This window comes from Leptopilina heterotoma, unplaced genomic scaffold, assembly GCF_015476425.1.
Source record: "Leptopilina heterotoma isolate Lh14 unplaced genomic scaffold, ASM1547642v1 Lhet_68, whole genome shotgun sequence".
Classification (NCBI taxonomy): domain Eukaryota; kingdom Metazoa; phylum Arthropoda; class Insecta; order Hymenoptera; family Figitidae; genus Leptopilina; species Leptopilina heterotoma.
The window spans coordinates 963,698-989,628 of NW_025111157.1; the positions used below are offsets into that span (position 1 = coordinate 963,698).

The 25,931-nt window shown below is 22.2% G+C and overlaps 2 protein-coding genes across 3 annotated transcripts in view; both read left to right on the plus strand.

The window, feature by feature from the left end:
* LOC122510281 overlaps positions 1 to 25,931 on the plus strand; it is a 209,588-nt gene that overhangs the window by 139,504 nt on the left and 44,153 nt on the right. For both annotated transcript variants that reach the window (XM_043624799.1, XM_043624800.1), the window contains exons 15-16: positions 1,360 to 1,465; positions 17,596 to 17,777. In XM_043624799.1, coding sequence (XP_043480734.1) covers positions 1,360 to 1,465; positions 17,596 to 17,777 — 288 coding nt within the window. The remainder of the gene's footprint in view (positions 1 to 1,359; positions 1,466 to 17,595; positions 17,778 to 25,931) is intronic.
* Positions 22,063 to 25,614, plus strand: LOC122510286. The gene is made up of 4 exons (XM_043624811.1): positions 22,063 to 22,259; positions 22,968 to 23,220; positions 24,411 to 24,555; positions 24,726 to 25,614. Exons 1-4 carry the CDS (start codon positions 22,242 to 22,244, stop codon positions 25,252 to 25,254), a joined length of 945 nt encoding a protein of 314 aa, XP_043480746.1. The 5' UTR covers positions 22,063 to 22,241; the 3' UTR covers positions 25,255 to 25,614.

The window sequence follows — 25,931 nt, forward strand, 5'->3', positions numbered from 1 at the left end:
ACAATTGATTGAATTCAATTTATATGAATAAGATTGAAGTAATAAATTATTTAGAAAATAATTTGAAAAATCGCCGAGGTTTCTTAGGATATTAGAGAATATAATAACCTACTAACTTCCTATCCTGTAAATACAAATTCCTTAGGAATTTAATTAGTTTTTTTTGTATATTTAATAGTTTTTTATTAGTTAAGAATAAATAAAAAAAAATTTATAATAAAATTTAGTTTAGTTTTAGTTATAATTTATTTTAGGATATTAGTTACAGGTCAATAGACTTTTGACCTGTAGAAAAATCAAAGTTTAGGAATTAATTCGTAAAGGAGAAAATGACGAATTGTGGGAACTAGCAGTTAAGAAGACTCTGATTTGGAAGTGATCGCGTGGGCCAAAGGAGAAAAGTAAATTTAACAGCTATTCGCGTGTTGAAAACCAATAAAACTGTCAATCAATAAAACAATTTATAGGTAGCAGAGAAATTTATCAAATGCAAGAATATTATAGACACTATTCTGGCGTAATGGCTTTTTGTCATGGAAGAATTTTGTAAATATTTAAGTCTTCGCCGATAGAGATTTCACTGATTAAACTACTGATATTATCAATTTTATTGCTTAGATTAAAACTAGTCGATATTAATTTTCAATATTTATCGGAAGTTAATTAACTTATCGGAATTTAATTAATTTTTATATTTAGCGGAAAGTTATAATTATATTTAACAGAAATGTTCTTTTTTTGTTTGAAAATGTTTTTTTTTCAAACGATTTCTGTCGTTAATTTTATCAGTACAGTAAGTTAAAAATTTTCTTTGATCTTTAGTTATAATTATTATTTTCACTTTCAAGAAACAAGTGAAGTGAAAATTACTTAAGTTGATAAATTTGATTAATTAAATGTATTTAAATTTTTTTTTGTAATTTAGTCTTAGTTTAGTTTTTTGTTAAAAAGAGTAGTTTATTTCGAATCGTAGTTTTAATTTAGTTAAATAATTTACTAATAATTAACTAAATAATTTCTCCAAACTAAAAAAAAAAAAAAAACGTATCTAATTCAAATTTATATTATTATTTTAGAAGTAGTTAAAAAAAATTAATAATATTACTAATTAACAAAAAAGTTTTACAATAGTGGAAAAATTCTAGTTTCCAAAAGCCATTATTTTAAGAAAATTTGTTTGTTTGTTCTCTTATGATTATAATTGTAATTAATTGTTTGTATATATTCAAAATAATTTTTTTTGTCGAAATAATTTATTGCTGTTTTTGTTTGGCTTTGTGAATGTTTTAAAATTTTGTAAAAAGAAAATTTCTTTTACAATTTGTTTTTTTTTCTAAAAGAGTTGATTGAATTTTACAGGGAGAGATAGTATGTATGTGCAGAGAGAATATAAAATGTCTTCATACAATTTTGGAGACTAGTGGAATTTCTCATCGAGATGATAAACAAAGCAAGCAAATTCGTGGTGAGTACAAATATTTGAATATTATTTCTTTGAGTCGTCAGAAATTTTTCGGCGTGAAGTTTTTTCAAATTTTATGTTTTTTTCTACGGCGAATTTTAATTAGTGAACAAATATTATTAATTTGAACAATTGGGAGTTGTTAACGTTTATATATTATTATTATTATTATTATTATTATTATTATTATTATTATTATTATTATTATTATTATTATTATTATTATTATTATTATTATTATTATTATTATTATTATTATTATTATTATTATTATTATTATCAACTTATTATCATAAATCAGCGTCAAATTAATATTCACATTTGATAATAATTTTTCTCGTGGTTCAATGTTAATTATTTAAAAAATGAAAAAAATAATTGGCATGTTTCGTAACTGTTTCATTCGTTCATTGAAAATGGACATGCGGACAATTTGTCATTAGGATAATTTATAGTCGAGTAGAGCATTTTAGTAACTCATAACTGTATGATTGAGTGTTTAGCAAGTTCAATGTCCTTATATTTATTTATGCATATTAGTAATCGTGCGATTTTCACCTTGGCAAAGTGCAGGTAAAATGAAAGGTATGCCACACACGTGCGTAACTTTTTTCTTTTCTTTTTTTCTTTTTTTTTGCTTTTTATGTTTTTTCTCTTCACTTCATACCAGCATATCGTTTAGTAATGGCAAAAACCATCTGTTTCAAATGCTTTATACGTCTTTTGATTACCTCATGAAACTTGGATATATTCAGTAACAGGCAAATGCCTCTTCAATAATAAGTATATGTATATACGAAAGTCCAATATACTTTTCTCCTGTTTCCAATTGACTGCACTGATGCATATTATAATCTCTCGTCGATTTACTTCTCTCTATAAGTCGTCTCTCTATTCAATTCTCAGTATTCAATCTATAGGAATTATCTTATCAGTTGTTGAGGAAAAAAGAATAATTCCTATTGGAAATTTTTTTTTTTTTTTTTTGAAAAGTATTTAATGAAATAAGTAGATAAATCTTTGTAGGAAGTGGAGAAAAAAATCAGCCAGGTTTTATTTTTAGATTGCATTTAATTTGCAATTGATTTCAAATATATATTCTTTGTTTTCTTTTGTTAGGGATTTTTTTTGGGTGAAATTGAAATTGATCTAAATTGAATTTTTCAAATAATACTCTTTCGTTTTTTTAGTCAAGGATTCTTTTCAGCGAAAAATTTCGAATTGGATTTTTCAAATATACTCTTTGGTATTTTTTTTCTTAGTCAAGGAATTATTAGCGAAAAGTTTCAAAATTGAATTTTTCCAATTTCGCAATTCTTTTTGAATGAAGAGTGTTTAGATAATTAAAAATTGTTAGAAGGAAACTACTTTGTTTGCAGAAAAATTAATATTTATAATATTAAGTTTGGTTTACTATTTCCTATTTTTTTTGTAATTTCCCCTTCTAAATGTTTTGAATTTTGAAATGAGTGAAATTCTAATTTAATATTTTGAAGATTATATAATAACGGAAATTAATTTAAAAAAATTAACTTCTAGAAATTCTATATCACATTTGTTCTAATTAGTTCAAATATTCACTAAATTATTTTAATTTTGATTTAGAAATTTCGAGAAGAAGTTTTCTTAGTTTTAAAAGATAACTTTTTTGTTTAAAAAAAGTTGTAACTTTCAAAATTTTTAATCTGAAATAATTTAATTCGTGAGAAGAATTTTATTATTTTTATCAAAATAATTGAATTCTTTCGAAAAATTTTATTAACATTTTTTGAAATAATTGAATTAATTAAAAAAATTTTAACAAAATTTTAATTTTTTTTGAAAAACTTTATTAAAATTGTCAAGAATAATTGAATTCTTGCAAAGAATTTCATTTAAAAATATTAAAAATAATTGAATTCTTGCAAAGAATTTTATTTAAAAATATGAAAAATAATTCAATTCTTTTTCTAGAAATTTTATTAAAATTGTTTTGAAAATAATTCAATTCCTGCGATGAAATTTACTATTTTCGGGAATAATTGAATTGTTGCAAAGAATGTTATTTAAACCATTAAAAACAATTTAATTCTAGCTAAGAATTTTATTATTTCTGAAAATGGTCAAATTTCTTTAATGAATTTTATTAAAATGTTAATAAAAATGAAATTTTTCCAAAGAATATTATTACAAATATTTTGAAAATAATTGAATTTTTGTGAATAATTTTAAAATTATAAAAATAATTCAGTTTTCTCGAGAAATTTTAATAAAATTGCAAAAGAAAATAATTGAATTCAGCGAAGAATTGTAAAATTATAAAAATAATTAAATTAAATTCTTTCGAGAAATTTAAAAAAAATTGAATAGAAAATAATTGAATTTCTGCGAAGAATTTTTGTTATTTATGAAAATAATTCAATTCTAGCGAAGAAATTATTTAAAATTTCTGGAAAGAATTTGAAATTGTTTTGTAGAATTTAAAATTTAAAATTTTTTAAATAAATAAATTGAATTCAACAATTTAAAATTTATAAAAATAATTTAATTCCTGTGAAAAATTTTATTAAATTTTTCTTAAATAATTGAATTTCTGCGAAAAATTTTATTAAAATTGAATTAATAGCATTTGAATTTCAGTGAAGAATTTTATTATTTATAAAAATAATTGACTTCCAGAATTTTATTACTTTATAATAATACCAGAATTTAACTGCTTGTTAAAATAATTGAAATCTATTTGAGAAATTTCTTAAAATTTTCGAAAATAGAATTATTTCACCAAATTTTCTTTTAAATTAGAAAAAAAATAATTGAATTCTTAGAAATTTTTCAAAAATTGTACATTTGAAACAATTGAATTTCTCCGGGGATTTTTTATATTTATGAAAATAATTGAATTCTAGAATTGTATTATTCACAAAAATAATTGAATTCCGATTTAATTAAAATTTTTGAAAATAATAAACAGCAAGTAGTAGTTAATTAGATTTTTCTTCTGATTTTAAATACAAATTTTTTGAAAAATTTAATTTTCTATCTCAAAATAAAAAAAAACTCGGCGATATAAATACATGAAAAAATTTGCCAAAAGAATTTTTTCTTTAAAAAAGTATTCTTTCGTATATATATACGTACAAGGAATAAAGTTATGAAATTATTGGAGGAAAAAAAGAATGCACTTTGGGAGAATATATACCGTTAGGAAAAATAAAAGGGAGATTGATATCGCGGTTTAAAAAAATGTGACTGTGTACTTTAAATCGATATCATGTGCAATAAGAAGAAAAGTGAATGTGTAGCCAAAATTGTGTAGGAGGACGAGTGCCAGATCATTGCACCGGGTACAAACGTTTCGTAAATCTTGTCTTATAAATACTGTGCGTGTTTGTCGAGCAAGCCGATTTATTTAGCACAACCTACTATTTAATCTAATCTAAATTATTTCATTCAGGGAGAAACGAGTTTCTTTTGAGAAAAAAAATTTACAATTTTTCATTTTTATTCCTTGAGGTAATTTCTTCCAATAATCGCTCTTAATCTCCTTTGTTTTCGTTTTTTCTTCTCTTCTTTTTTCCTTCTTGTCTTTTTCTTCTTTTTTTCTTTTTTCTACTTTTATTTTGTACTTCTCTTCTTTTTTTCTACTTTTCTTTTTTTCTACTCTTCTTTTTTCTTCTTTCTACTTTTATTTTGTACTCCTCTTCTTTTTTTTCTATTTTTCTTTTTTTCTTCTTTCTATTTTTATTTTGTACTCCTTTTCTTTTTTTCTACTTTTCTTTTTTTCTACTCTTCTTTTTTCTTCTTTCTACTTTTATTTTGTACTCCTCTTCTTTTTTTCTACTTTTCTTTTTTTCTACTCTTCTTTTTTCTTCTTTCTGCTTTTATTCTGTACTCCTCTTCTTTTTTTCTACTTTTCTTTTTCTTTTCTACTTTTCTATTTTTCTTCCTTCGTTTTCCTTTCTGTCTTTTAACTTTTTTCCCCTAAATTTTCCTTCTTTTCTAATTTCGAATTTAAATATTCCCAGCACTACTGTTTCGTTTTTCGAAATAAGGGACGGAAATTGACGAGCACTGGCGAATACAAACGAGACGATTGATTCGTGTGTTTTCGATTGAATTCGGTGGTGAACGCGACGATTCGTATATTAGCGCGGAAACTTTTGCTTCGCTTCGCGAGTGATTCTGGTTCAACCACCTATTAGTTAGTTCTGTTGTATATAGTTTGAGAGAGACTCTGTGTATAAAAGATTGTACTTTTGCAATTCTGGTGTTGTTGTACTTCTTTTCTCTCTCTCTTGCGTCTTGCGCGCATCTTTTCCACAACTCTCGTGCGAAACGAGTTTTATTATCTCGTATATATGGTCGACAGTCACCGCAAAACAGTCTCCACAAATTACAGTTTTAAACTGACAGCGAGACAAACACTGGCAATGCTCGTTTATGTATAGTTAGAGAAATGTATAAAGATCACTTTGCGCGCGATTTACTCAGCGAGAGACATTCAATCGTATCTTGAGAAGTGTGACATAAGCACGCGTGTTTTCCTCCAACACCACCTTTCATTTTGTCAGTATTATTCTTCTTGTCGTCCAGTAAACAACTACTGTCATCATCATCGTCGTCGTCACGCGTTAATCTCGCCTCTCGATTTTCTTTTTTTTGCCTGAAAAAAAGAGGAAAAAAATTAAAATAGTGAAGAGATTTTTGGAGGAAAAAATTAGTGACGAAATTTTTGGGAGGAAAAAAATTTAACAGTGGCGAGAATTTTGGGAGAAAATTAATTACAGTGACGAGATTTTTGGGAAGAAAAAAATTTAATTGTGGTGAGAATTTTGGGAAGAAAAAAATTAACAGTGACGAGATTTTGGGAGAAAAAAAATAAGTGTCGAGAAGTTTGGAAGAAAATTAATTACAGCGACGAGATTTTTGAGAGAAAATTAATTACAGTGACGAGATTTTTGAGAGAGAAATAAATTTACAGACGAGAATTTTGGGAGAAAATTAGTTACAATGACGAGATTTTTGGGAGAAAATTAATCTCAGTGACAAGAATTTTTTTTTGAGAAAATTAATCACAGTGACGAGATTTTAGCAGAAAAAAGTGTCGAGATTTAGTGAGATTTAAAAAAAAAAACAGTGACGAAAAGGGCGAAAAAAAACACTCACGAAATTTTTAGCAGAAAAAAATGACAAACTGTGCAAAAAAATCCCTGTCGACAAAAAAAGTGATTAATCGTTCATGTATATTTGATTAGTGAGTTCTTATAGTGAAAAATGGAGATTTTTGGAAAAAATTAACGATTTTGTGATTTCTTTTTCGCTCGGCTTTTTAATGGATCTTCAAGTTGCTTCGTTAGGGAAAAAAATGTTTGTTCAAACTGACAGTAAGGCTGAGGATTTTACTGAAAGTTCATGTACGTAATAATTTCTTGGCAATTTGCTAATTTGTTTTCTGCATAATATAAATTTGTGTGGTCGGTAGATAAGAAACTATATAATTCACGTGTGGGTTATTCATAGAAATTTTGCTAGAAGTTGCAAAATATTTAATATTTATGACTATTTTTTTTATGTAAACAATTCACTTAGTGGGGGAAATTAAATATTTGTAATAAGATTTATTAGTGAGGGAATAAAATATCTACTGGTAATAATTATCTGTCAGTGGGCATTAATTGGTTATTAATTGCTGATAGTATTTTATTAATTGGTAGCAATTTGTAATTAACAGTTATGATTGGTATTTATTAACAGTTATGAATGACTAAATTAATTAATTTTTATTCTTAACAAGGAATAGGTATTTGCATTCGATTTAAATATTTATTATAATTATTATAATTATAATAAATAATTATAATTAGATAAATAGTATTTCCCAAAAGTTCTTAGCGTTCAAGTGAAAAAAATGGTTTTTCTGTTTAAATTTTCTTTTAATTTACTAAATGAAATAAAAAGTGATATAATTTTTTTTGTTATTATTCATGATAAATATTTTCATTCAGTTAAAATTTAATTTAATAAATTTTAATATTTTTAACACAAAAATATTTTTTTTTTTAAATGCAAATTAAATGGAGTAAAAAACATATCGTCGTTCATTGAAACGTAAGAATTTTTAGAATCATTAAATAATTATAATTAGGTAGTTTAATAATTGTAATTTTGTAACTAATTATAATTATTAAGCTACATAATTATAATTATTAGTTAATAATAATTGGTTAAAAAATTATAATTAGTTTCAAAAATACAATTAATTAATTATAAATATAATTGATTAAAAGTGAGTAAATTATGAAAATAAATTTCAACTACAAAAATTTTTTATTATCAACAAATGAATATTTATTGAAGCAGCAAATAAGAATAGTTATTTGCGTTAAATAAATATTTGCTGTAAAATGTTTTCCGTTAAATTTATCATTGACTCAAATTTTTATTGTCAGCAAATATTTATTAAAAACAAATGAATAATTATTTACATTAGATAAACTTTCATTGGATTCCATTTTAGTGTCAAGTTTATTTGCGAAAAATATTTATTTAATGAATTTAAATAAATATATTAAACATAAATTTGTATAAACTTTGATTATACGGAAAATTCTGTTTTAGACAAGTAATTTTATTTTTTACAGGCAGAAAGGATTTCCAAAAATAGTTCAAGATCAAATAAGACAAATATAAATATTTATTTAGCGCAAAAAAATTTGACGAAAAGAAATTATAAATTAAAATTAAATTTAAATTGTAAAATTAGGATTAAATTTGAATTAAATTTAAATTATTAAAAAAAAAATTTCTTTCGCTGCAAAAAATGATGTTTTTGCCGCATCAGATTGCGCATATATATTTTTGCTACGATTATAAATTGAATGACTGAGTTTTTTTCTCGCTTTCCTTTTGTAAATATGTATCGTCTCATCTGACATATATAATATATTAAAGTGGCATCTTATTATGATAGAAAATATCCATCAGATACTTGAAGAGAGCAAATCAGGTTATCCGCCTTATGTGCGCGTGTAGGTTTCAATGTTATAAAGAGAAGAGATCAGAATCACCTTAAGGAGTGTCTTTTCATTAATCTCAGCATTTTTAGATATGATCTCATCATATTTCGATTAGAAATTGTTTAATATTGCGTATATATAATACATACGAGTATAAATCAATCGATGATCCATACTGCCGATGCCGTTAATGATTTACAATATCGGAAATAAAACTTGAAGAAAATATTGTAGGTAAATACCTGTGTATGTACTATACAGATGCAAAATATCAATCTTAAGTTCATTGCCATTGACTGAAAACCAGTCAACATTGACTTTACGCATTGCAACTCAAGGAAATCCTTTCCTTTTTTATAATGTGAACCGAAACAAGATTTGTTGGGAAACTGAACGATAATATTCATTTGATTTTTTTAGTTTTTAATGTTTCATTCATTTATTTATTGATTTCCAAATTATTTTTCTAATTTTTAATTATCTTAATTTTCTGAATCTTCATTTTGAGAATAATTTCTTTTTCAATAACTTAATTTTTCAAGAACTAAGACATAAAATTATGACTTATAAATTATTTATAATATATTTATTTATATTATTTATATTTTAATTTTTTTTTCTAGTGATTAATAGAAGAATTTTAGTTAAAAATAATAAAAAAAATTGAATTTTGGAAAAGTTATAAATGATTCTAGAAATTTAATTATTTTCAAAATTTTTAATAAATTTCTTCGAAATAATTCAATTATTTTTAAAAGTAATAAAATTTTCACAGAAATTCAATTATTTAAAATACAAAATTTCATAAAATTTTTCGAAAAATATCAATTATTTTAAAAAAATTTTCATAAAATTCGTCTCAAGAATTCAATTATTTAAAAAAATTTAACAAAGTTCTTTTCAAGAATTCAATTATTTTCATTAATAATAAAATCCTTCACCGAAATTCAATTATTTTTAAAAATTTTAATAAAATTTTTAGCAAAATTTCAATTATTTGCAACAATTAAAAAAAATTCTCATCAAAATTTCAATTATCTTTATAAATAATAAAATTCTTCTTCGAAATTAAATTGTTTTTTAATTTTAATAAAATTCTTGGCAAAATTTCAATTATTTTCAAAAATTAAACAAAAATTCTCGTCAAAATATTAATTATTTTTATGAATAATAAAATTCTTCTCCGAAATTCAATTATTTTTAAAAATTTTAATTAAATTCTTGGCAAAATTTCAATTATTTTACTAAATAATAAAATTCTTTTGCGAAATTCAATTATTTTTAAAAATTTAAATAAATTCTCATCAAAATTTCAATTATTTTTATAAATAATAAAATTCTTCTCTGAAATTCAATTATTTTTAAAAATTTGAATGAAATTCGTGTCAAAATTTCAATTATCTTTTGAATAATAAAATTTTTCTCTGAAATTCAATTATTTTTAAAAATTTTAATAAAATTCTTGGCACAATTTCAATTATTTTCAAAAATTAAACAAAAATTCTCGTCAAAATTTCAATTATCTTTACAAATAATAAAATTCATTGCAAAATTCAATTAGGTATTTTTATAAATAGCAATATTAATCACAAGAATTGAATTACTTTTAAAACTAATAAAATTATTCGTAGAAATTCAATTATTTTCAAATTTTTTAAAAATTATCGACAAGATTTCAATTATCTTTATAAATAGCAACATTCTTTGCCAAAATTCAATTATTTTCAAAAATTTTAATAAAATTCGTTGCAAAATTTCAATTATTTTCAAAAATGTTTCTTAATTCAATGATTTTTAATTTTTATTATTTTACTAAAATTTCCCAAAAGAATTCAATTATTTAAAAAAAATGACATAAATTTGTTTGAAAAAAATCAATTATTTAAATTTGTTATAAAATTCTTCGTAATAATTCAATCATTATCATAAATAATAAAACTCATTGCAGAATTTTAATTATTTTTAATACAATTTAAATCAAAATCCTCGAAAAATGTAATTATTCTTACAAATTTTATTAAAATTTATCAAAAGAATTCATTTGTTTAAAAATTTCTTTATAAAATTCTTTATGAGAATTCAATTTTAATAAATATTCAATTATTCAATAAATTATTTATTTTTTAATTTAAATAATTTAATTCTTCTAGAATTTTCTAATAGAAATTGATTTCAAAATGAATTACCGAAAAATCGATTTATTATTTATGAAAATAATTGAATTATTGCAATGAATTTTATTACTTTTTAAATAGTTGAATTTTTTTTGAGAAATATTACTTCTTGTAAAAACAATTGAATTCTTGCGAAGGATTTTATTAGGATTTTTGTAAATAATTAACTTTTTGTTTGAAAAATTTTATGGTAATTTAAATTATTACATTACTATTTTTGTTATTCAACTTAATTATAAGTTTTTGTTTTGTAATTTGTTTAAATTTACGAGTCTTTTTTTATCAATTTGTCATTTTTGTTATTCGTTATTTTAATTTACGAGTTTATACATATTTTTTGTTGTTGTTGTTGTTTTTGTTGTAAACAATTGCAATCGTAAAAAATTCCCATTTCACTCTTGAGATATAAAATATAAAATGAAAAATGAAGTTTGTAATGAGATTTTATATGAGAAAATTCATCAGTGTAACTAAAACCAGTTTTTAGATTCAAAATGATCCACTTGAACAGTTTCGTTCTTTTTTTCATACGTTTGCTATAGGGAGAAAATTAATTGAGGAAAGAACTCTCATGTCAAAGCTTAAAAATGAAAACGAGTTGAAAATCTCGTTGGTGAACCTGTCTGTAAAATAGCTTTTTTATTTCAAAATAGAAAAAAATAAGTGCTGCTCAGATATATCCTTTTTCTAATCGGTTTTTAATTTTATTAAATTGGAAATAATTTGTCGAAAAATTAATTCACAAAAAAATAATTTCAAAACTAATTATTGTCTCAACATAATTAGAGAAATTTTTTTCTGAAAGCTATACAATCATTTATCATTTTATGATTTTATTTTCTTTGTACTATTTTTTTTTTATTATTTTATTTCGTTTGTCGTAAAACGATATTCTTTAATAAAGAAAATTTTTTGATTTTACTTCTTTTATTTATTCTACGAAATAAAAATAATAAAAGTGAAAATAATAAAAATAAAATAAAAAAAAAAATAATAATAATAATACTAAAAATATTATTTATTATTTTTTTATTAAAAATAAAAATAATGATAATAATAATACAGAAAATAATTAAAATGCAAAGAAACGTGACAAAAATTTTCGTATAGAAATAAAAAATCCCCGTGACTCTTTTTTTTCGTTTATTTATCGTTTATCATTCTATGACTTTATATATTAAATTATTAATACAGTTTATCTTTAAATACAAGATTTCATATCAATTCTAATCATTTCTGATCATATTAAGAACGTTGAATAGAAAATTTTTGTCTATCAATGAAAGCTTTGGGAAATAAATATATCGAAAATAAAGTTATTTCCATTTGAAATTTAGGCCAGTATAGCAATTCCGTACTGACTGTCGTATATATTTAAACTGTGTCCTCTTTCCCTATAACTACTGACCTATCCACTGCCAAGTGCAATTAAAAAATTTATTTCACGATTATAATGATATTTCCTCTATAGTAACAAGAATAATTATTGGAATGAACTTTTAATTATATCAACATTTCGAGTAATTAGTTATTCTCGATCGAATAAATATAAGTAATTGTAAACGATAACATAGTTACAGATGATAAATAGATTAATTCAGGATAATTATGATAAAATTAATTTGTATCTGGCTTTTTTTAAAAAAATAATTAGTTTGTTCAAATGATTAAACTATTGCTCTATTGAAAGTAATATTTTGTATTTTGCAATTTAGTTTGTTTTGTAAATGATTAATTAATTATTATCTGAGTGGAAGCTAAATAATTAAAATTAATATTTTTAAATTAATTAATATTTTTTCGTATTTTGCAATTTAGTTTGTTTTGTAAATTATTAATTAATTATTATCTGAGTAGAAGCTAATTAATTAAAATTAATATTTTTAAATTAATTAATATTTTTTCGTATTTTGCAATTTAGTTTGTTTTGTAAATGATTAATTAATTATTATCTAAGTGGAAGCTAATTAATTAAAATTAATATTTTACGACTTGGTTTAAAAAATAGTTCAAAATAGTTCAAAATAGTTTAAAATAGTTCAAAATAGTTCAAAATAGTTTAAAATAGTTCAAAATAGTTCAAAATAGTTTACAATATTTCAAAATAGTTTAAAACAGTTCAAAATAGTTTACAATAGTTCAAAATAGTTTAAAATAGTTCAAAATAGTTCAAAATAGTTTACAATAGTTCAAAATAGTTTATTATAGTTTATTATAGTTTATAATAGTTAGAAATTGTTTTAAAAAATAGTTTAAAAAATAAAAAATTGCAATTTTTTATTATAAATTAAAAAGTACATTATTGACACTTTATTTTAGATTCTAATTCTTTTCCATTTACTTGTATACGTTAATTATTAAATTTTTTTTCGCAATTAATTTAATTTAAAAAACTAATACTTTCCAACATTTTCTCTCCACTTTCTTAAGTCAAGTGTGAACCACATTCTTTTTAGTCATTAGATAATGATGCGTGGTTACTTCTAAAATAATTTATTAAACTTTCCCTAGAAATAAGTTGTTTCTATCGATTTTTAGTGTCTCTATTCCCTTTTTTGCGTATTTTTTACTCTGCTTTCAATAACTTGAAAGATTTATTTGCAAAATTTCTTTTCAGACAATATAATTATTTAACAAATTTAATAAAAAAGTTATTACGTCTGACAATATTTTTTTTTATTATAAAATGAAGTAAACAATTTATTGGTGAATTTTTTTATTTATGAACTTTTTAAAAAATTGATAAATTTGCCAAAATAATTGAATTAATTATGAATTTGATTTTTTAATTTTTAGTCAATTTCGTGATTTATCAATTGTTTTATTTCTAAATTAATTGATCAAATTGATAATTAATTGATTAAATTGAAAATTACTTAATTGTTTAATTTTTCTTTCGATTAAAGTTTACAATATTCATTGTTTAAATTCTCAATTAATTATTAAAATTTCCAATTCTAAATTATAATTTTTAAATAAATTTTTTTGCTTTCAATTAATTATTAAAATTTTCAATTAATTGTTAAAGTTTTCAATTATTTTTAATAATTAATTGATAAATACTTCAATGAATTGTTTAATTTTTAAAATAACTGTTTAATATAATTCAGTTATAATTGATATATTTCCAATTATTAATTATTTATGTTAAAAAATTTATTGTTGAAATTTCCAATTCATTTTTAAAATGTTTAACTATTTGTGAAAGTTTTCAATTATTTGTAGTGTTTTCCATTAATTGTAAAAATTGTCAATTGTTAAAGTTTTCAAAAAATTTCAATTAATGGTAAAATTACCAATTAATTGTTAAATGTTTTAATTGACTGTTAAAGTTTTCAATTCATTTTTAAATTTTCAATTAGTTCTAAAAGTTTTCAATTAATTGCTTATGTTCTTAATTAATTGTTAAAGTTTCCAATTAATTGTTAAAATTTTCAATTAATTGCTAAAGTTTACAAATAATTAAAAAAATTTCCAATTAATTGTAAAAATTCCTAATTAATTGTACAAATTTTTAATTAACTGTTTAAGTTTTCAATTAATTGTTAAAATTATGAATTAGTTCTTAAAGTTTTTAAGTAATTTCTTATATACTCTCAATTAATTGTCAAAGTTTCCAATTAATTGTACAAATTTTTTAATTAATTGATAAATTGCTTTAAGCTTGCAATTAATTGTTAATAATTTAAATTAATTAATTTAATAATTAATCATAAATCTTTTTAAGTACTTAAATTTTTTTCCTCAAAAATATAAAATATAAATTTTTATAAATACTTGACAGTTAAATTAGTCGTTAAAAATTTTAGTTAGTTTTCCTTCTTTTTTTGCGCGCAGAAAAGATAAAACTTGAGCGTAAAATTTAAAAATGTCAAAAAGGGTCAAAGAAGCCAGAAAAAAGCTTCTATATACAAATCCAGCGTGAAATTCGTTTAGTTGAGAATATCGCGTGCTTATAATTTTTTCTCTCTTATTTATTATCTATAAATTTTATAAACATTTCGAATAAAATTGCCAAGAATAGGATATAAAAACCGCTTGATCTATATATTGCCTCGCTCAGTGTCTAAGAATTCAAAAACATTCTTTGTGCTCTTAAATGGTCAGGGTCACAGGTTTCCTTATAAATGGTCACGGTCTTCTTCGATACTTGTTTCGAGGACGTGATTTAACCAGGTGAAGAAATTCTCTCTAAGAATTTTATAAAAACTACCTTATACAAGAAAACAAAAACAAAACAAAAAAACAAAACAAATACAAACACGCAAATGCCTCGAGTAAATCGAAGCTATTTTTTTCCTATACATTTTTGTAGATCGTTGGATTTAAATAGAGTCGTTTATTTTAATGTTGGGAAAAAAAAGGATTGTTATAAACTATTTACAAAGAAGTTGGAGAGAAAAGAAGAGAAAGGATTTTATTTTTCACATCGGGAGTGATGATAATTTACAATATATACATTGTTGATTGGTTTATTGTTGAAAATGTTTCTATCTCTGCTGTGGAGAACCGCTAACTCTTTGAAGCTGGAGTTTTAAAAAGTCTTTTGAAGCCTTTAAAGGCAGAGGAATCTTTTTAAAGTCGAGAGTCTTAGCAAGTTATAATGTTATAGCGATGTGAATAAAGTAGCTTTTTAATATGTGTGAATCTGTTTGTATTTAGCATTGTTGTATCTTAACTGTAAATTTCTTCAGTGGATTTTCTTATAAGTGAATTATATATATAAAGAGTTGGTCATTTTCAAAAATTTTAAATCAATTTTCCTTTTCCTGCAAAGTTTTGAATTTTTTAAATGATTGAAATTTTTGTTTTATTTTTTATTAATTTTGTTTAACTTTTTTTCTTGTTATAAAAATATTTTTTATCTCAATTATTATTTTACACGGGAACGAATTTTAATTTCCAAATTTTGAAAGTAATTGAATTGTTTTATCAAATTTTTTTAAGATTCAATTATTTTCAAACGAAGTAAATTAAAATTTTTTAAAAACTACTTTTTACACTTATTAAAATTGCGGAAAAATCATTTTCATATTTATAATTTTGAAATTCTCCAAAAATTCGATTTTTTTATATTATTCAAAAATTCTATTATTTTAAAAAGATTTTACTAAATTTCAATTATTTTTAAAAAAATCCTTAATAAATTTCAATTATTTGTAAAATATTTTACTAAATTTCAATTATTTGTGAAATATTTTATAAAATTTCAATTATTTTTAAAATATTTTACTAAATTTCCATTATTTTAAAAAGATTTTACTAAATTTCAATTATTTGAAATTTTTGAAAACATTAATTTTTAATGAACTTTAATAGAAATTTCAAGAACAACTGATTACAGAAATTCAATTCTTTTCAAAAGTGATAAACTTCTTCGCATAAATTCAATTATGTTCAAAATTTTTTTAAAAAATTCTCGTCAAAATTTAAGTTATCATTATAAATTATAAAATTCTTCTCCGAAATTCAGTTAATTTCAAAAAATTTAATAAAATTCTTGGCAAAATTTCAATTATTTTCAAAAATTTCCCTCATTTAAATTATTTTTAATATCTACTATTTTAATAAAACTTTCCAAAGAAATTTAATTATTTACACAAAATTTTAATAAAAATTCCACAGGAAGTCAATTGCTTATACCAAATTTTTATAAATTTCTTCGCACCAATTCAATTATTTTTTATCTTTTAATAAAGTTTCTCGAAAGAATTCAAATATATTCAGAGAATTGAAAAAAATAGTTCTGAAAAATTCAATTATTTCGAAAAATTTAAATAAAATTCTTTTAAAAATTCTATTATTTAAAAAAATGTTGACAAAATTCCTTACAAGATTTAGTTAATAAAATTCTTCTCAAGAAAATCAATTATTTTCAAAGTTTTCTAAAAATAAAGGAAAAAATGTTTATAAATTCTATTTGTCAATTACAAATCTTAATTGAAAATGAAATTGAAACTTTTTCAATTTTTAGAAAATAAAGGAAAAAAATTTACTCAAAAAAAAAAAGTTCTGTTACATTTATTTACGAATTTCTTTTAAATTATTCGAAAACATCAAAAACTTTTTTTTTAAATAAATAATTAATTATTATTATTTTTCCATTGGAATTAAGATTTTCAAAAATTTCAAATTCAAACCTTTTTGAAATTAAACAACTTATAAAAAATTGTTATAAAATATGAACGAGTGATAAAATCATTATTTTATGTTATAAGAATATTGTTATACTGTAGGTAACTTCTTCAAAATTATTTTCATCATTTCAATTCAATTATTATTTTCTAGAATTTTTAATTACTTTTTATCAAAATAATTGAATTCATTAAAAAAGTTTTATTATTTATGAAAATAATGAAATAATTGCGAAGAAATTCATAAAAAATGTGTAAATAATTGAATTCCTGTGAAATTTTTATTATTTTGGAAAATAATTAAATGTTTGCGTACAATTTTATTACAATTTTTTTTAAATAATAAAATAATAAATTAAAAAATAAATTTTTAAATAAATAATAATCAAACCGATTATTCGATTCATTTAAGTATTTTTTTTTTTGCATTAAAAAATAATTTTTACGATTAAAAATTATTTTTGTGTCTCATTGCAAATAAAAAAAACTACAAATAAAATAATTTTCATAAAAATATTTTGTTACATTCTACACCCCATTAATATTCTGATCCGAGCCCTGTAAATTCGAAAAATTAAATATTTTGAAATTTTATTGCAATTAATTGAGGGGCTGGATGCTATAATGTGTTACGCGCCATGTTAAGTGAATGGCGCGTAGCACATTATAGCATCCAGCCCCTCAATTGTTTAATGAAATATTTTCATGGAAAATATTTAATTGATTTGAGTGTTCAAAAATAGAATATGAATAGGGATGAAAATTGAAATTTTGATTCTTGTTTCATACAGTTTTTTGTATAAAAAAAAACCGATTTTTTTGTTTTTCAGGTTTGCTAGAGAGATGGGAATCTTTGTCATCCAGACTTGAAGAAGTCCAAAAAGCAAATGCAATTCATCGGGACATGTCAGCAATGCACTTGGAATTCCGTGCGGCTCACGACAGAATCATGGCCTACGAAGTTGTCTTAGAAAAAGCTCACATCCTCGACGAACGCATTAATCAAATAACGGTAAGTCTCTTTACATTCAAAAAATTAATTAATTTCCGATTTTTATACCTACTATAAAGTCCCCAGTTTTTTTCAAAATCGTGAAAATTTAATATTTTCTTCAATTTTATGTATTATTTTCATTAAAAATTTGGAAAGTAATTAATTTCGTTCGAGGAAAATTTTATCAAATAATTGTATTAAACTTCAATAAAGTTTATTAAAATTTTAACAAAAATTAAATTTTTTTAAAGAATATTATTTTTAAAAATTTTCATAATAATAGAAATTCTGTGAATAATTTAAAAATTGTAAAATAAATAATTGAATTCTTTCAAGAAATTTGAATAAAATTGAAAAGAAAATAATTGAATTTCCGCGAGGAATTCTAAAATTATAAAAAAAATTTGATTTTTTGCTCTAATTTTGGATAAAATTCGAAATGATAAAATTTAAATTTAACTATTTCTCTAAAGTTGGTTTTCTAAAAATTTATTTTCAATTAAAGTTGAATGAATTATTTTTGATTATAATTTATTACTTCAAAATGAAACTATTAAACTTTAATGCAGAATAGAGTTTGCTATTTATCTCAATTTTTTTTTTGGTTTAAAATACAAAACTTGATAGTTATACGACTTGTATGAAATGTTGATTCGATTTATGAATATACACACATGAAGTTGAATTAAATTTTCTTGTTTGGAGAGTGAATATTCTGCAAAATATTAAATCTTCATGATTTATAAATCTGGGATTTATAGTATATAATATAAAATTTTGCCTTTCTCAAATTTTTAATTTCCACTCGTCCGAAGAAGGGGAAGACCAAGCCTCTATTTGCGATAATTTTAATAACAAAAAAATTATTCGTATAATAAAAAAAATATTCATTAAAAAAATTATTCGTGTAACAAAAAGAAAAAATATTCATCAAAAAAATTATTTGCATAAAATAGAAAAAAATATTAATTAAAAAAATTATTCGTGTATCAAAAAGAAAAAATAGTTAAAGTAACTTTAATTCGGTAAAATTTTTAATTTTTTCAAAAAATTTTAACAATAAACTTTTTCTCTTTCTACTAGAAATTTTTTTTTTTAATTGCAATTTTTTTCGAATTCGTAAATTGCGTGCTTAACGGAATTTTTCTCGTTAGGAAGTGTATATATAAAGAAAAACGTGATACTTGCGGGACTTTTGAGAGTTCTACTTCTGTGACGAGATTTGTTCGAATATTGTGTGTATATATAGGGATTACTAGACGACATTGCTCAACCGGTTTTTCAATATTGCATTTCAAAGTACCTAAAGATTCCATATGAGACATATCAAACATGAATGTATATATCATGCGTGATATGTTTACATATTCTGAAATTTTAAAAATCGCACTTGTGAATATATAATTATTATCGAGAAAGTAAATAATTTTCTGTGTCACGTTCGCGATTTCAAATTTTTTTATATAACGAGAAAATTGAAAATTTCTATTCATCTGTATTTTTCTATTTTGTTTTTGTATTTTTCTATTTATTCTATTTTCCTTTTTTCGCATTTGTATTTTTCTATTTTTTGTTTTTGTATTTCTATACAAAAATACATTTTGTATTTCTATACAAAAACAAAAAATAGAAAAATACAAATGTGAAAAAAGGAAAATAGAAAAAATAGAAAAATATAAATGTGAAAAAAGTAAAATAAAAAAATACAAATACAAAAAAAAATAAAAAAAAAATAGAAAAATGGAAATTCGAAAAAGGAATTGGAAATCAGTTTCATTGAACAGAACGCGATTTTTTTTTTAACAATTGACCAATAAGGTTTAAATTGATATTTTATGAACGCAAATCTCGCGAATGGTATTTTTCTGATGAGACAAAAGTCGATTAACATGACTATACATACACAGTGAAAGTTCAATGCCCATTGTGCGATGTAGAAGATGGTTATATTTTTAAACCGATGCTTAATTTACGACTGTTAGTGTCTTCAAATGTGTGATAAAGGAGAAAGTTTTAATGACACTGCAACAATTGCTTTTCGATTAAAACTTATCTATTCTTCTCCTTCGGTTGATTATAATTAGTCTTATTCTTTTTTCTCAACAGAGATATCCGACTTGCTTCCTTAAAAATTCAACGAAGATAATTAAATACATTTTTCTAATCCAACATATTTAATTATCTTTCATTGAAGAATTTTTCTACGTCATTTTTTTCTAGAAATTCTCTTTTGATTAATTTTTAGAAATTTTGTTTATTACAATTTAGAAATTCACTTGGTTTTTTTTCTCTAATTTGCGCCATATATTTGAAATTAACTTTCCAATATTATGGTAAATTCAGTAATTTAATTGATTTACTAATTAGGGATCGTCCATATATTACGTAACACTTTTTGGGGGGAGGGGGGGTCAAGCTATTTGTTACGATAAGCCAAAAAAATGGCGCTAATGTATGTAACAGCGTGTTACATGGGGGGAGGGGGGGGGGTCAAAATTTTCAAAAATTAGCGTTACGTAATATATGGACGGCCCCTTAGGTGAATAATTATTAATTCATAGTTAAGTGTAAATTTATATATCGAACTTTTGGTTTAAAATAAAAAATGATAATGATTGAAAAAATAATTAATTAATTGAATAAATAGAAAATTTATTAATTGCTTCACTTAATTAACTCTGTACTTAATTAGTCAAATAATTAATTTCATATTTAATTACTACTAATTTAAAAACTATTTAACTAATTATTAATAAATAATTTATTTAAAATAATAAATTTAAATACTAACTAAATTAAATACTAACTAAATTCATTAATTACCAAAATACTTAATTAATTATGTAATTAATTGGATAATTAAACAGGAAATTTATTAATTGCTCACTTAATTAATTGTGTACTTAATTAGTTAAATAATAAATTTAACATTTAATTAGTCAATTAATTGGGGAATTAATTACATAATTAATTAGGTATTTTGTTAATTAATGAATTTAGTTAATTATTAAGTTAGTAATTAAATTTATTATTTCAAATAAATTATTTAATAATTAGTTAACTAATTATTAAACTAATTAACTAATTATTAAACTAGTTAACTAATTATTAAATTAGTTAACTAATTATTAAATTAGTTAACTAATTATTAAACTAATTAACTAATTATTAAACTAGTTAATTAATTATCAAATTAGTTAACTAATTATTAAACTAATTAACTAAGTATTAAACTGATTAATTAATTATTAAACTAATTAATTAATTATTAAACTAATCAACTAATTATTAAACTAGTTAACTAATTAATAAATTAGTTAACTAATTATTAAACTAATTAACTAATTAATAAACTAGTTAATTAATTATCAAATTAGTTAACTAATTATTAAACTAATTAACTAATTATTAAACTAGTTAACTAATTATATTAGGTACTTAATAAGTAAAATAAAATTAATTAACTAAATAATTAATTATAATATTTTTTCATTAAAATATTAAATGAAAATTAATCAATAAAAAAAAACTCTGAGAATTAAAGAGTGTAATTTTTTTTTCAATAAAATTCGAAAAATTTATTTTGCTTAACTTTCTAATATGTGATTTTCTAAAATTTCATTTAATCAGAAAGTAACTATTAGAGCTCAGTTTCAAATTGCGAGCCTGTATTGTGAATTTATACGAATAGCAACTAGTAAAGAGGAAGTAGGGCGGATAAAAGAATTATATCTGATGGTAGCTAACAACCATGACACACGAGAAAGAACATATATGGTTTGCAACAATGCCACTTTATTTATCGTTTCAATTTCTTCCAAAAAGAATTAAAACAGGAATTCTGACTTTTTTCCTTGAAAAAAATATTTTTTTTTCTAAATATTTTATTGTTTTGGAAATCTTACTTTAAAGATCGAGAATTTTTAGTTTGTCAAGAAATAAAAATAGTGCAATTTTTCGATTTTGTTTGTTTTTTGTATTTATTAATTAATTTATTAATTTTGTGAATGTGGGAAAATTAATTAATTTACGAAAAAGTGATTCTAAATTCAGGTAAGTAATTGCTACATTACCTTATATAATAACAATAATAATAATAATATAATTATTTAATAAATAATAATATGAATAATTTAAAGCAGTATTTTAAAAAAATTGAGAATTCATTGAGAATTTCAACTTTTGAATTTTGGCGCCATTCGCTTCGGTAGACAGATGTCGATAATGCAGTTTACTGCAATCTAGTAAATTTCTTATCATTTTAAAATTTACCGTTAGCTTCGGGGAAACCCCGCGAGTGTCGCATTTCATTGAGCGTTGGTGACTCTAGAGTTTGTGTGTTTTATGAAATTGTTTAGTATTATTAAAGGAAAAAAGAATTTCATCAAATTGAGACGCTTATTTTATTGAAAAAATTATTTTACACCTTTTTTAGGTTTCAATTACTTAGTGTGTAAGTTTATTTTTAAACGGTGAAACACAATGTCTTCGAGAAAGAAGGTAAGTCATTTTAGTACTATAGTGGAAACTATAGTTTAAGTGCTTTAGCGTGTAATAAATTATAAACGCTTCTTTTCTCCCAGTATTTTGCCGGTATAATTGGTATAATTCCAAATTTACAAAATTAATTTCAGAAAAATTAGAATCAACTGTTTTTTTATGTGTTTAAATATTGGATTTTTGTTGGAAAACTAAAAGTATTGTGAGTGAAAAACAAAGGGTGTTTATGTTTTTAAGGACCTGGTGTCAACCCATAGAAAAATATCTGACAAATAAAAATTTACGATATTTACACCATTTAGATGAATTTATTCAGCACTTTGTAATTTGTACTACAATTCATGTTCTAAAGAATAAATCTACTAGAAATTTCTTCTCTCTTTTTTTTCTTAGAATCTAATCTTTGTTTACTTTCGTTGTTCCCATAAGTAATTGGAGAAATATGTCCTTGAAATTTGCCTGTTGGTGAAAAATAATAGTAATCATTTTTTTATGTGGGAATTTTACAATTAGAATTAAAACAAGAATTAGTTTTCTTTGTAATACTTTCAGAAAAGATTAACATTTAATTACAATTTAATTTTTTTATTTTTAAATACAATTAATTAGTTTAATTTACTTTTAATTACAATTAATTAATTTAATTTTAATTACAATTAAAATATAGAATAGTTCTATATGGAAATTTATGAACTGAACTTTATTAAGGTTATGGATTCAAAGGATCAAAAACGACACTCCAGAAATTGTAGTGTTAAAAAGGGACCAGGACAATATGAGGAGCCGGATGTTGTGAGTTCAAGTGACGAAGAGCAAGGGGAACAAATCACTAAAGATAAGACTTTGAAAATTATCAATGCAGTTCGTAGACGTCAACCTTTATGGGACAATCGACTAACGAAAGTGGACCGAAATGCTGCGGTTCTTCTACGATTGTGGACCGAAGTAGACGAAGAATTGGGTATTTTACACTTATTTCTAATTTTTATTTACTTCAGGGCTCGAACTAGGTCTGTAAATTCCCTAAATTATTTTCAAAGTAATAAAATTCTTGGCAAAATTTCAATTATTTTCAAAGATTTTCTCAATTCAATGATTTTCAATATTATTTTAATACAATTTTCCAAAAGAATTCAATCATTTAAATAAAGTTTAATTATTTTCATAAAATAATAAAAATTTCACAGGAATTCCATTATTTACAAACTTTGCATAAATTTCTTCCCAACAATTCAATTACTTTCGTAAATATAATAAAATTCTTTTTAGAAATTTAATTATTTTCACAAATAATAAAACTCATTGCAGAATTTCAATTATTTTTAATAAAATTATTAAAATTCGTCAAAAGAATTCAATTATTTAAAAATTTGTTGAAAATATTCTTTATGAGAATTGAATTTTAAGAAACATTCAATTATTAAATTAATTGTTTATCTTTGCAATTAAATAATTGAATTCTCGGAGAATTTTCTAATGAAAATTAATTCAAATATGAATTTCAGTTAAATTTATAGATAATTGAAATTTTATAAAATTGAATTGAAAGAAAATGAATTTGAAAATTTTTAAAGAACTTTTTTAAATATTATTATACATAATGGATTTATAGAAGAAATTCAGTTAAAAACACTAAAAAAAAATTAATTTTGGAGAAATTACAAAATTATTGGAGAAATTCAATTATTTTCAAGATTAATAAAATTCATAAAAATAAATGCAATTTTGTTCAAAAATAATAAAATTCTATATGACAATTGAATTTTAAGAAACATTCAATAAATTATCAATTTTTGTATTTAAATAATTGAATTCTAGTAGAATTTTCTAATAAAAATTGATTTAATCTTAAAAATAATAATTGAATTGAAAAGATGAAAATAATTTTAAAGAAGTTGAATTAACAATATTCTTTTAATATAAAATAATGATTATATCACTGGGCCATCTTAAATTATTATAAAACATGAAGAAATCGAACACTCCGAGTCGAAGACTCGGAGTGATCGATATCTTCATGTTTTATAGTTATGAAAAATTTTAATTTATAGTTTTTAGTAAAATGTTATTAAATAACTTTCACTGGATCGAGCCCAGTTTTTTTTACCTTTCATTTAAATTATTTATTAACAAATACTTTTTTAATGACAGGATTGAAACCCGGAGTGGCGAAAACAACATGGTCTACTACTCGGCACAAATTCAATTCCGAGAGACGCAGAGTTGAAGGTGGAAATCCTTCCAATTGGCCATATTATCCTAATCTTAGTTTCCTTCTTGTCACTCGTTCTAAACTGTAAGTTTTTTTTTCCTTTCGAAAAAAGAAAAAGAATTCGAAAAAATGATTTTTTTCCTTTCAGAAAAAAATTCACATTTTCTTCTACAAAAATTTGTCAAAAAAATTATTTGAAAAAGAAAAAAATATTTGTCAATTAGAAAACAAACTAAATTTCTAATTATTCACAGGCCATTGGACGATTCAATGAAACCACAATCATCAAATATTATCGTTCCTGAGCCAAAAGTGCAACAACCAAAGAAAAGGAAATCAGCGGTAAATCATCAAGTTATTGAACAATCGACACAAATTATTCCAGTTCCAGTTGTTTCACGAGGGCAAATTAGAAACAATAGGCAACCGCTTTACATTCCGCCCAGACATTCTTTGGATGACACAATGAAACGTGAACTGCCAATTGAATCTTCCGATTCGGAAGTTGATGTCGTTGAGGAGATTAATATGAGAAATGGTTCAATATTACAGAGGCACATGGAAAATCCATTACCCTATAAAAGAGTTTGCATTCGACAGATGCAACAAACAGAAGTGCAAAATCTTGACGAGGACGATGAGGACGATGAAATAAAGCGATTTTGTTCATATCTCGAAGTAATGTTAAGAAAAATGCCAAAAATGAATCAAGAATTATTTTGCGAAGAGACATTGGATCATCTCGCAAATATGAATCGTAAATTAAGAAGAAATAATTTTTAAATTAAAGATTTAGAAACTTTAAGAATAAAGATTTAAAAATAGGATAATGTAAAATAAAAACAAAGAGTATTTTATGATATTTGTCATAGTACAAAATAATTACAAATTTTTTTTTTGTTCGTTATAAAAAGCATTTATTATTTTATTTTTTTCATTTATTTTTTTTTTATGTTTTTGTACTTTACGCAAAATAAACATTGTCTGGAGATACACTTAAAAAAGTGTGCATTTTAGTTGCTGAGATAAAAAAAATTATATTTAAGCAAATTTAAGAAAAGCTTTTTTTATTTTTTAATATATAATTACGTTTCTTGTAAACAGTCGAGTATGTATTTGTAATAAAGATTGTTAAACAGTTAATTATTCTCTCAATTTGTGTTTACGATGTTTCTGAATTTTTAATTTCATTGTTTATTGACATAATTATAATAATATAAATATAAAATTAATTATATTTATAAATATATATATATATATTTATATTTAATATAATTATATTTTAAAAATATAAAAATAATTTTCATTTACAATAAAAAAAAATTGAATATTTGTATCTTTGCTAAATTTAAATTTCCCGCCGAGCGACTAAACTGACATCTATAACAGCGAAGCGTCTAAAAATTTATATTGGCAGCCCTGCACACGCCACGTTATCGACATTTTTCGTGTATTTTCGG

Excerpts from the sequence above, each read along its gene's own strand:
- LOC122510286 (XM_043624811.1), top strand. Across the intron at positions 23,221-24,410 it reads CGAAGTAGACGAAGAATTGG|GATTGAAACCCGGAGTGGCG; the intron begins GTATTTTACACT and ends TTTTAATGACAG. Across the intron at positions 24,556-24,725 it reads CTTGTCACTCGTTCTAAACT|GCCATTGGACGATTCAATGA; the intron begins GTAAGTTTTTTT and ends AATTATTCACAG.